An 11,852-nucleotide genomic window follows, 5' to 3' on the forward strand; every position below is an offset into this window, starting at 1 on the left:
ATTAATATATTCTTTCCTTTCCCATCCTTGTGACCTCTCCTTTTCTTTCCCTTTTTATTCGATTATCTCATCCCTCCTTTGCTCTCCTTCTTCCTTCACCTCTCCTCTTGTTCCCCTATTCTTTTTCTCTATTTCCCCTTTTCTCCTTTCTTTTGGTTTCCTTTGCTTTTCTCCTATGTCTCCTTCACACTTCTTGTTGTGTTTGGTTTCCTTTCTACTCCCCTCCTTTCAATTCCTATTCCCTTTCCCCTTTCCTCTCCCCTCTTTTCCTCACATTTCCTTGATCTTTCCTTTTTCACCTCTTGTCCTCTGCCCTTTTCTACTCTCCTTGTTTCCTCTCCCCCTCTGACTTTGTTTCCTCCCCTCTTAAATCCTTGTGTCCTCTCCCCTATCCGTGTTTCCTCTCATATGTCCTTGTTTCCTATCATACTGTATCCTCGTCTCTCTCTCCTTGTTTCCTCTCCTCTTGTCTCTCCATGTTTCCTCTTTTCTTTCCTTGTGTCCTCTCCCCTATCCAGAGAAGGAGTGGAGGAAGAAGGAGCCGAGAGAAGAAGATGATGAAGATGATGAAGAGCTGAATGATGAACTTTGGGGACTGAGAGCGCTGAAGAAACAAGAACTGAACAAGGTAGAGATCAGTGTTATAACAGACTTATAACATATTATAACATCTCTATGAACAGTCTATGAACAGTATATAACTATATAAACAGTATATAAACAGCATATAACATATATAACTATATAAACAGTATTTAACATATTATAACATCTCTATGAACAGTATATAACATATATAACTATATAAACAGTATATAACATATATAACTATATAAACAGTATATAACATATATAACTATATAAACAGTATGTAACATATATAACTATATAAACAGTATGTAACATATTATAACATCTCTATGAACAGTATATAACAGATATAACTATATAAACAGTATATAAACAGTATATAACATATATAACTATATAAACAGTATATAACATATATAACTATATAAACAGTATGTAACATATATAACTATATAAACAGTATTTAACATATTATAACATCTCTATGAACAGTATATAACATATATAACTATATAAACAGTATGTAACATACATAACTATATAAACAGTATGTAACATATTATAACATCTCTATGAACAGTATATAACAGATATAACTATATAAACAGTATATAAACAGTATATAACATATATAAACAGCATATAACATATATAACTATATAAACAGTATATAAACAGTATATAACACATATAACATATATAACTATACAAACAGTATATAAACAGTATATAACATATATAACACATATAACATATATAACTATATAAACAGTATATAAACAGTATATAACACATATAACTATACAAACAGTATATAACATATATAACTATATAAACAGTATATAAACAGTATATAACACATATAACTATACAAACAGTATATAACATATATAACTATATAAACAGTATATAACATATATAACACATATAACATATATAACTATACAAACAGTCACATCTCTCTCCTTAGGTTCAGTCTAATCTGGGGAGGATCCTCCTGAAGGAGGATCTGGGTGAATCTGCAGCTCCTCTGAGGAGGAAAACTCGCTCACTGCCGGACCGCAGCCAACACTCTGGTACGTTTACATTATAAACAATGTGTATTTAATATGGAGTTGTATTAAAACCATTCCCTGAAAGTAGCAGTACTATATTAATAAAATGCTCTTATTCAAATACTATTCAGACTAAAAATATTTGTCTGAATAGTAATTAGTAGCAAACTAAGTACATTTACCCACGTAAGTATAATTTAGAGGTACTTGTACTTCCCTTGAGTGGTTGCGTTCTCTGCTATGTTGTACTTGTACTCCACCTAGTGGTCAGGGTGACTCCAGGCAACATCATGTGACTTAATTTGACTTTACAAGTACCATCATTACATAACTCACAGGATTTATCTTTTTAATTAGTACTTTTACTTCTGGTTCCTTTACTTCTGGTACTTTTACTTCTGGTTCCTTTACTTCTGGTACTTTTACTTCTGGTTCCTTTAATTCTGGTTCCTTTACTTCTGGTACCTTTAATTCTGGTTCCTTTACTTCTGGTACCTTTAATTCTGGTTCCTTTACTTCTGGTTCCTTTAATTCTGGTTCCTTTACTTCTGGTACTTTTACTTCTGGTTCCTTTAATTCTGGTTCCTTTACTTCTGGTACCTTTAATTCTGGTTCCTTTACTTCTGGTTCCTTTAATTCTGGTTCCTTTACTTCTGGTACCTTTAATTCTGGTTCCTTTACTTCTGGTTCCTTTACTTCTGGTTCCTTTACTTCTGGTACTTTTACTTCTGGTTCCTTTAATTCTGGTTTCTTTACTTCTGGTACCTTTAATTCTGGTTCCTTTAATTCTGGTTCCTTTAATTCTGGTTCCTTTACTTCTGGTACCTTTACTTCTGGTTCCTTTACTTCTGGTACTTTTACTTCTGGTTCCTTTACTTCTGGTACTTTTACTTCTGGTACCTTTAATTCTGGTTCCTTTAATTCTGGTTCCTTTACTTCTGGTACCTTTACTTCTGGTTCCTTTACTTCTGGTACCTTTACTTCTGGTACCTTTAATTCTGGTTCCTTTACTTCTGGTTCCTTTAATTCTGGTTCCTTTACTTCTGGTACCTTTAATTCTGGTTCCTTTAATTCTGGTTCCTTTACTTCTGGTACCTTTAATTCTGGTTCCTTTACTTCTGGTTCCTTTACTTCTGGTTCCTTTACTTCTGGTACTTTTACTTCTGGTTCCTTTAATTCTGGTTTCTTTACTTCTGGTACCTTTAATTCTGGTTCCTTTAATTCTGGTTCCTTTAATTCTGGTTCCTTTACTTCTGGTACCTTTACTTCTGGTTCCTTTACTTCTGGTACTTTTACTTCTGGTTCCTTTACTTCTGGTACTTTTACTTCTGGTACCTTTAATTCTGGTTCCTTTAATTCTGGTTCCTTTACTTCTGGTACCTTTACTTCTGGTTCCTTTACTTCTGGTACTTTTACTTCTGGTTCCTTTAATTCTGGTTCCTTTACTTCTGGTACCTTTACTTCTGGTTCCTTTAATTCTGGTTCCTTTACTTCTGGTACCTTTACTTCTGGTTCCTTTAATTCTGGTTCCTTTACTTCTGGTACCTTTACTTCTGGTTCCTTTAATTCTGGTTTCTTTACTTCTGGTACCTTTAATTCTGGTTCCTTTAATTCTGGTTCCTTTACTTCTGGTACCTTTAATTCTGGTTCCTTTACTTCTGGTTCCTTTACTTCTGGTTCCTTTACTTCTGGTACTTTTACTTCTGGTTCCTTTAATTCTGGTTTCTTTACTTCTGGTACCTTTAATTCTGGTTCCTTTAATTCTGGTTCCTTTACTTCTGGTACCTTTACTTCTGGTTCCTTTACTTCTGGTACTTTTACTTCTGGTTCCTTTACTTCTGGTACTTTTACTTCTGGTACCTTTAATTCTGGTTCCTTTAATTCTGGTTCCTTTACTTCTGGTACCTTTACTTCTGGTTCCTTTACTTCTGGTTCCTTTACTTCTGGTTCCTTTACTTCTGGTTCCTTTACTTCTGGTACTTTTACTTCTGGTTCCTTTACTTCTGGTTCCTTTACTTCTGGTTCCTTTACTTCTGGTACTTTTACTTCTGGTACTTTTACTTCTGGTTCCTTTACTTTTGATTCCATTACTTTTGGTACTTTTCCTTCTGGTACTTTTACTTTTGATTCCTTTACTTCTGGTTCCTTTACTTCTGGTACTTTTACTTCTGGTACTTTTACTTCTGGTTCCTTTACTTCTGGTACTTTTACTACTGGTTCCTTTACTTCTGGTTCCTTTACTTCCGGTACTTTTATTTCTGGTTCCTTTACTTCTGGTTCCGTTACTTCTGGTTCCTTTACTTCTGGTTCCTTTACTTCTGGTTCCTTTACTTCTGGTACTTTTACTTCTGGTTCCTTTACTTCTGGTTCCTTTACTTCTGGTACTTTTACTTCTGGTACTTTTACTTCTGGTACTTTTACTTCTGGTTCCTTTACTTCTGGTACTTTTACTTCTGGTACTTTTACTTCTGGTTCCTTTACTTCTGGTACTTTTACTTCTGGTACTTTTACTTATTTAGCATTTAGAACGCAGGTCTATTCTTGTGCTTTTACAGTTAAACTCTTTTAACCGACCTCCTCCTCTCAGGGTCCAGCGCCTCCAGATCTGTGTATTTCCCAGCATCCTCTAGGAGCGGCCTGTCCAGGGTGAGTCCCGCGGAACCCTGTCGTCCAATCACAGCGGAGCTTCGCTGCAGACGCTGACCGACATGTTTCTGCTTGTTTTCCAGCTTCAGCCGTCAGAGCTCAGCTCCTCTGAGGGAACTCCCCCAGGTCGGTCACATGACACAGGAAGACTTTTACCTCTGAACGTTGGGTCTTCTCCTGGAGCTCAATCTGGTGACATCATTCTAGTTTATAAATGTGCAGCGGTTACAAAGCCCTGAACATAAAGTAATGACTTATAACTAATAAACAAAGTGTCACTAAGTAGATGTAAAGTGTAATACCTTAAGTAAGTCTGTATTTAGCAGAGGAACTGACCTGAGATCTGGTTTTAAATGTGAGGACATTCATTCACATTCACAAGCATCTGTGTGATCCTCCAATAAAACATACAAACAAAATACATACTGTATATATACATATATATATATATGCAATATGATTTGATCTCGTTTAATTGGCTCCATATTGAGTTAAACTGCCTCATGCATGTATCTATAAATCATATACGACATCAATAACACATTCTTACCTCTCTCTCTCTCTTCCTGCAGATCTTCAGGTACAGTTTGATTCATTCATGTTCAGATGTTCTCTATAGTCATAAATACGTGATAATAATAACAATAATAATACATTTGTTATATGTGTGTGTTGCAGAATGGAGACTCTAGGATGGACCGAGGGAACTCTCTCCCCAGCATGTTGGAACAAAAGGTAAACGATTCATAAATAATAAATAAATAATATCACATCTGAAGTACAGGTGAGAGTACATGCTTCCCTTGAAGTATTATTTAATATTATAATGTACTTCATGTCCCAGTGATCCATGGAGATAATCGGAGATTAGAAAAGTTTTTTTAATTAAGATTATAATTGCATTCACCTTTAAGGGATTCATGTGTACTGTCCCTTTAATTGTAGAGAAGAAGTCACTAATGTGGCATCATTTTATTTATTTTTTATGCTTCATGTACAATTAACTGAAGCTGCATTTATTGATGGATTGATTGATTACTGACTGACTGATTTATACTTCATTGGTTGACTGAGTTGTTGGTTAATTGAATAATTGATTGAATAATATTTTGAGTGATTGATTGATTGATTGATCTCTGTAGATCTGCCCCTATGATGTACTGGTGGTGACCCACAGAGGACGGAGCAAGCTGCCCCCTGACGTAGACCGAACCAGGCTGGAGGTAAAACTGTCAGCTTGTTGTTGGTTTAAACCGGAGAACATGTTGTATGAAAGAACTAGAACTATAGAACGTGTTGTATGAAAGAACTAGAACTAGAGAACGTGTTCTCAGAAAGAACTAGAACTATAGAACGTGTTGTATGAAAGAACTAGAACTAGAGAACGTGTTTTATGAAAGAACTAGAACTAGAGAACGTGTTGTATGAAAGAACTAGAACTATAGAACATGTTGTATGAAAGAACTAGAACTAGAGAACGTGTACTCAGAAAGAACTAGAACTATAGAACGTGTTGTATGAAAGAACTAGAGAACGTGTTTTATGAAAGAACTAGAACTATAGAACGTGTTCTCAGAAAGAACTAGAACTATAGAACGTGTTGTATGAAAGAACTAGAACTAGAGAACGTGTTTTATGAAAGAACTAGAACTAGAGAACGTATTTTATGAAAGAACTAGAACTATAGAACATGTTGTATGAAAGAACTAGAACTATAGAACGTGTTCTCAGAAAGAACTAGAACTATAGAACGTGTTGTATGAAAGAACTAGAACTATAGAACATGTTGTATGAAAGAACTAGAACTATAGAACGTGTTCTCAGAAAGAACTAGAACTAGAGAACGTGTTGTATGAAAGAACTAGAACTAGAGAACGTGTTTTATGAAAGAATTAGAACTATACAACGTGTTCTCAGAAAGAACTAGAACTAGAGAACGTGTTGTATGAAAGAACTAGAACTAGAGAACGTGTTGTATGAAAGAACTAGAACTATAGAACGTGTTCTCAGAAAGAACTAGAACTATAGAACGTGTTGTATGAAAGAACTAGAACTATAGAACGTGTTCTAGAGCAGCGGTCCTCAACCGGATTCGTGAAAGACAATATTTTCACGGACCGGCCTTCACGGTGTGGGCGATAAATATGACGTAATAAATATGACTAGCTAAGAGCTGAAGGAAGCCTGGTTAGTGAAACACAGCCAACTAGCTCGAAGCTAACAAGCTAGCTAAAGCTAACAAGCTAGGCTAAAGCTAGGTGTATTAGCTACTAACTGCTAGCTTGAACTCCTCACTGTACACTTTAAGAGCTGTGAGAATAAATAACAGATTGATTCTTATGTTAATGCTCTCGATTTAATTAAATGCATTATCTCTCTCCCCCCCCCCCCCCCCAGCATCACCTGTCTCAGGAGGAGTTCTTCAGTGTTTTCGGGATGTCCATCGAGGAGTTCGACAGCCTCTCTCTCTGGAAGAGGAACGGCCTGAAGAAGAAAGTCTGTCTCTTCTGACACCGCTGAAACCGCATCTTCCACAATCCCCCTGTGCTCTGCTCGGATCGCTGAGGGATCCTGAAGGCACCACGGACTCGTTATTATCGGCACCGCCACCGCGCATCCAGACGTCACGTTTGATTCACAGATTCCAGCTGCACATGAACCCACCTGCTCACAGCAGAGCGGGTCCACCACCAACCTGCAGAGAGTCCACCTGCAGAGATTCCCCCCTGCAGAGAGTCCACCTGCAGGGTCCAGAGAGTCCACCTGCAGAGAGTCCACCTGCAAAGAGTCCAGAGAGTCCACCTGCAGGGTCCAGAGAGTCCACCTGCAGAGAGTCCACCTGCAGAGAGTCCACCTGCAGAGAGTCCACCTGCAGAGAGTCCAGAGAGTCCACCTGCAGGCCCACATGTGGCCTCTGCAAGTAAACAAAGCCCCCTGAGACCAGTTGATTTGAAGCTCGGTCAACTAACTCAATGTTACTAGCTAGTAACATGTTACTAGCTAGTAACATGTTACTAGCTAGTAACATGTAACCAGTTAGTTTCAAATGTTACTAGCTAGTAAACAAGTTTGTTAAGATTCTACCAGATAGTTAATATATAACCAGTTAGTGTAACATGTTACTAGGTAGTAAACATGTTACTAGTTAGTTTAAGATGTTACTAGTTAGTAAACATGTTACTAGCTACTAAACATGTTACTAGGTAGTAAACATGTAACCAGTTAGTTTAACATGTTACTAGGTAGTAAACATGTTACTAGTTAGTTTAACATGTTACTAGCTACTAAACATGTTACTAGGTAGTAAACATGTAACCAGTTAGTTTAACATGTTACTAGGTAGTAAACATGTTACTAGTTAGTTTAAGATGTTACTAGCTAGTAAACATGTTACTAGTTAATTTAACATGTTACTAGCTAGTAAACATGTAACCAGTTAGTTTAACATGTTACTAGCTACTAAACATGTTACTAGGTAGTAAACATGTGACTAGTTAGTTTAAGATGTTACTAGCTAGTAAACATGTAACCAGTTAGTTTAACATGTTACTAGCTACTAAACATGTTACTAGGTAGTAAACATGTAACCAGTTAGTTTAACATGTTACTAGGTAGTAAACATGTTACTAGTTAGTTTAAGATGTTACTAGCTAGTAAACATGTTACTAGTTAATTTAACATGTTACTAGCTAGTAAACATGTAACCAGTTAGTTTAACATGTTACTAGCTACTAAACATGTTACTAGGTAGTAAACATGTGACTAGTTAGTTTAAGATGTTACTAGCTAGTAAACATGTTACTAGTTAATTTAACATCTTACTAGTTAGTTTAACATGTTACTAGCTAGTAAACATGTTACTAGTTAGTTTAACATGTTAGTAGCTAGTAAACATGTAACCAGTTAGTTTCAAATGTCACTAGTCATTAAACATGTTACTAGCTAGTGAACATGTACCAGTTAGTTTAACATGTTACTAGTCATTAAACATGTTACTAGTTAGTTTAATATGTTACTAGCTAGTAAACATGTTACTAGTTAGTTTAACATGTGACTAGTTAGTTTAACATGTTACTAGTTAGTTTAACATGTTACTAGTTAGTTTAACATGTTACTAGTCATTAAACATGTTACTAGTTAGTTTAATATGTTACTAGCTAGTAAACATGTTACTAGCTAGTAAACATGTTACTAGTTAATTTAACATGTGACTAGTTAGTTTAACATGTGACTAGTTAGTTTAACATGTGACTAGTTAGTTTAACATGTTACTAGCTAGTAAACATGTACCAGTTAGTTTAACATGTTACTAGTTAGTTTAAGATGTTACTAGCTAGTAAACATGTTACTAATTAATTTAACATGTGACTAGTTAGTTTAACATGTTACTAGCTAGTAAACATGTTACTTGTTAGTTTAACATGTTAAAGCCCTTTATTATGATCACCTAAATATCAATATGCTTTATTATGTAGGATGCTGTGCTTTTTCAGCAAAAAATAATTATGAATGGTTAAAATAATTATAATCAATCTTTTTTTTGGCTGATTCAGCTAAAACAAGACTTCCATGATGTGAATGCTCATATGTTTGTGTAAATCAAATTAAATCTTAAATCAGTCCTGCTGTATGCTTTCATACAGAGTTATTAAAGGGTTCAGACGCCCGGATGTAAACAGTAAAACAGACAATATTTCGTATTGTCACCAAGCTTGACACGTGAATTCACTTCTTGGTGTGACCCGGCCCACGATGCGTTCAAGTCCTCTGGGTTCCTCTGCTCTCCTGATCTGTGAGGCTCAGTCGGGTTGCAGTGGTGGAATTCTGGGAGATGGAGTTGATTTCTTTTGAGGCGGCCGGACGGAACAAATGTGTTTTATTCACATCAGACTGCAGGAAACATTTTATTCTGGAGCTTCCAGCTGCGGTCGGGTTTCAACCTGTCGGCCATCTTTCTAAACGGATTGTTCCTATTGGCTTAGCCATTTATGATGTCATAATGACGTCATTTCCTTTCCCAGCGCTTAAAAACAAAAACAAGGAGTCAGTTTGATCGCAGCCGGATGTTTAACAGCATTTATTACATTTTCTAAAAGTGTCAAAAAAAGCGTAACTCATAATGTCGTTAAATGAAACAGTTTAAACTCTACTAAATGTATTTATTATGTTAATATAATCCTCAAAGGACTTCTGCTTTACTTCCAACTTCAGGATGGATTTAAAATAGTTATTTCAAAGGAAAACCTGCCACTGCCCTGTTTAGCCTCAGCACACACACACACACACACACACACACACACACACACACACACACACACACACACACAGTGTAGAAGAAGAACAAGAAGAACCTTAAAACCAGACTCTGGGGCGTCCAATAAGCAGGTCGTAGACGATAAGTGTTGCTTCGTGAGCAAATGACGTGCAGCTATTTCGTAATAACTCATAGAGAAGTGGCATGTTTGTTATATACTCTTTTTTTAAAAGAGTGAGAGAAGAAGAGAAGACGGACGAGAAATAAAAAGGACAAACTTTACTGGACTTTCTCTGAGGTTCCCAGACAAAAGGAGGACAGATGCATGATGGGAGATCGCGGCGACCCTGTAGTCATAGAAACCATCGCACAGCTCCACAGACACGTCTCCAGCTCCCCCTGGAGGTTTGAAGCTGCACCGCGGTTCATCTTCTAATAGAGTGGTTTAAAGACTGTAAACCAACGACATCGCCCTCCTCCTGAGGATCAACATCTAAAACTATATTTACATCAGTTTGGTGGATCGCTGTTTATTGCGTTTATTGTGTTTATTTTAAGCACATTTTGAAAAAAAGTATTCCTAATAACTGCTAATCATTGTTTTTATACACGATGAGCTGGAAGAAGTATTCAGATGCTGTACTACTACCCCACTTTAGAAATATGAAGTACAAAAGTATTATCATTAAAATATAATTAAGGTACCAAAAGGGAGATTGATTATACTGAGAGGCCTATTTTAGAACAATTAAGTTTCAACTTAATGAATTCTTTATAATACATAATACTTTAATAGTAGATTATATTTTGTGTAAATCATCTGAAAAGATGAATATAATGCAGTAAAAGGTACAATGTGTACCTCTGAGAGTACAAAAAGCAAAGTACTAAAGTAAATTAGTGACTTTCCACCACAACAAAGGGTTTATCTGTCATATTATTGTTGTTGTAATCCATTTATAAACCTATTAATATATAATATAACGTAGTTATTTCAGTCCTGCAGTCTGCTCTCAGGTGTTTACAGTCGTCGTGCTTTTATTTTGAAGGTGAAAATGAGACCCGCAGCACCTTTAAACTGTGTGGTGTTCATGGACCGCTCAGTAGAGTCGGTCAGAAGGACTTCGCTCTCACCGCTTTCGCCAAAAGTCACCGCCGGATCACGCACCGCCACGTCTGCCTCGCCGCTTCATGTGTCTGTTGACAAAATAAAAGAAACTGTGGGTGAAGATTCATTCTCTCTTTATTTGGGAGGAACTGTTTGATGACACTGAACGCTTTGTTCTGATTGGCTGTGTTAGAAACAGGAAGTGGGTTGCTGTGACGAACGCCACGATGACACAAAGATTGTTCCATTGTTTGGTTTTTTCTTTTGTACATTTTAAAGTTTTTTTTCTCCTTTTTTAAATTTAATTATTTCAACACGCAGACCGACTTTGGGGGTCGAAGGTCACCGCCAACATGTCAGATATTATGCATGATGTCATGATGATGATGTCACTCTATTTAACCTTTAACCAAATAGATTTGTATAACGACATTTGCAGGTAGAAGTACACTCAGAGGATCGATAGGTTTTACTCTGAGGTCAGACGAAGGTCAAGCTGAAGTCAGATGTCAGAGTAAGATCAGACTGAGGTGACACAAAGGTCAGAGGTCAGACTGAGGTCAGAGGTCGTTAGCGGTGGCTCCCCTCTCTGCTGCTGTACATACTGAACCACTGGATGACAATATGATTATTGTTGTTGTTGTTGTTTTCATATCTGGATGCAGGTGAATGACTAACAAGAGTTCAATAAAGTTCTTCATGATGAATTACAAAAAGGACCAGTTTCATTCATAAAAAACACAGTAGTTCTTTTAGCTAAATGCTAACGATAGCATGCTAACATGTTCACTGTCTTAATTTAGCTAACATTAGCATTAACATTAGTGCAGCTGAGGCTGATGGGAAATGTCTTACGTTCTGCAGATGTTTGGCCAACTGAATTTTTATAAAACTCACCTGTTTAAATTTAATAAAGGCTGAAGGTTGTTCATTAATTCAGGGCGTGGCCTCTTTCAGTGACAGGTAGGCGTCGTCTCAGTTTGCTAGCTGTTAGCAGCTAACCTATGTCAATACATATTTAATTGATTTGACCTGAACGTGGTAAGTCTCTCAGCCGGCGGTTAGTGTTAGGATCAAGCCCATAAACATCCTGCCGAGTTATAATAATAATCTAGTTTAATATTAGATCCTGAAAGCTTTAGGAACATTGTTGTTCTTTTATATGTTTGTCCTTCACTTGAGTCAAGACGTTGGGTGT

The 11,852-nt window shown here is 36.5% G+C and overlaps 1 protein-coding gene across 2 annotated transcripts in view; it reads left to right on the forward strand.

Annotated features, from left to right (window-relative positions):
* Positions 1–9,628, forward strand: part of LOC117736032 (dematin-like) — a 28,245-nt gene extending 18,617 nt beyond the window's left edge. Inside the window, exons 10-17 of one of the 2 annotated variants that reach the window (XM_034541038.1) lie at positions 519–628; positions 1,562–1,667; positions 4,234–4,292; positions 4,376–4,484; positions 4,865–4,872; positions 4,971–5,027; positions 5,435–5,515; positions 6,690–9,628. In XM_034541038.1, coding sequence (XP_034396929.1) covers positions 519–628; positions 1,562–1,667; positions 4,234–4,292; positions 4,376–4,484; positions 4,865–4,872; positions 4,971–5,027; positions 5,435–5,515; positions 6,690–6,803 — 644 coding nt within the window. In that variant the 3' untranslated portion in view covers positions 6,804–9,628. The remainder of the gene's footprint in view (positions 1–518; positions 629–1,561; positions 1,668–4,233; positions 4,293–4,375; positions 4,485–4,864; positions 4,873–4,970; positions 5,028–5,434; positions 5,516–6,689) is intronic. The other variant, XM_034541039.1, reaches the window with a different exon arrangement.
* The last annotated feature ends 2,224 nt before the right edge of the window (positions 9,629–11,852 follow it).

The sequence above is a fragment of the Cyclopterus lumpus genome, chromosome 9, assembly GCF_009769545.1.
Source record: "Cyclopterus lumpus isolate fCycLum1 chromosome 9, fCycLum1.pri, whole genome shotgun sequence".
In the NCBI taxonomy this organism is placed as follows: Eukaryota; Metazoa; Chordata; class Actinopteri; order Perciformes; family Cyclopteridae; genus Cyclopterus; species Cyclopterus lumpus.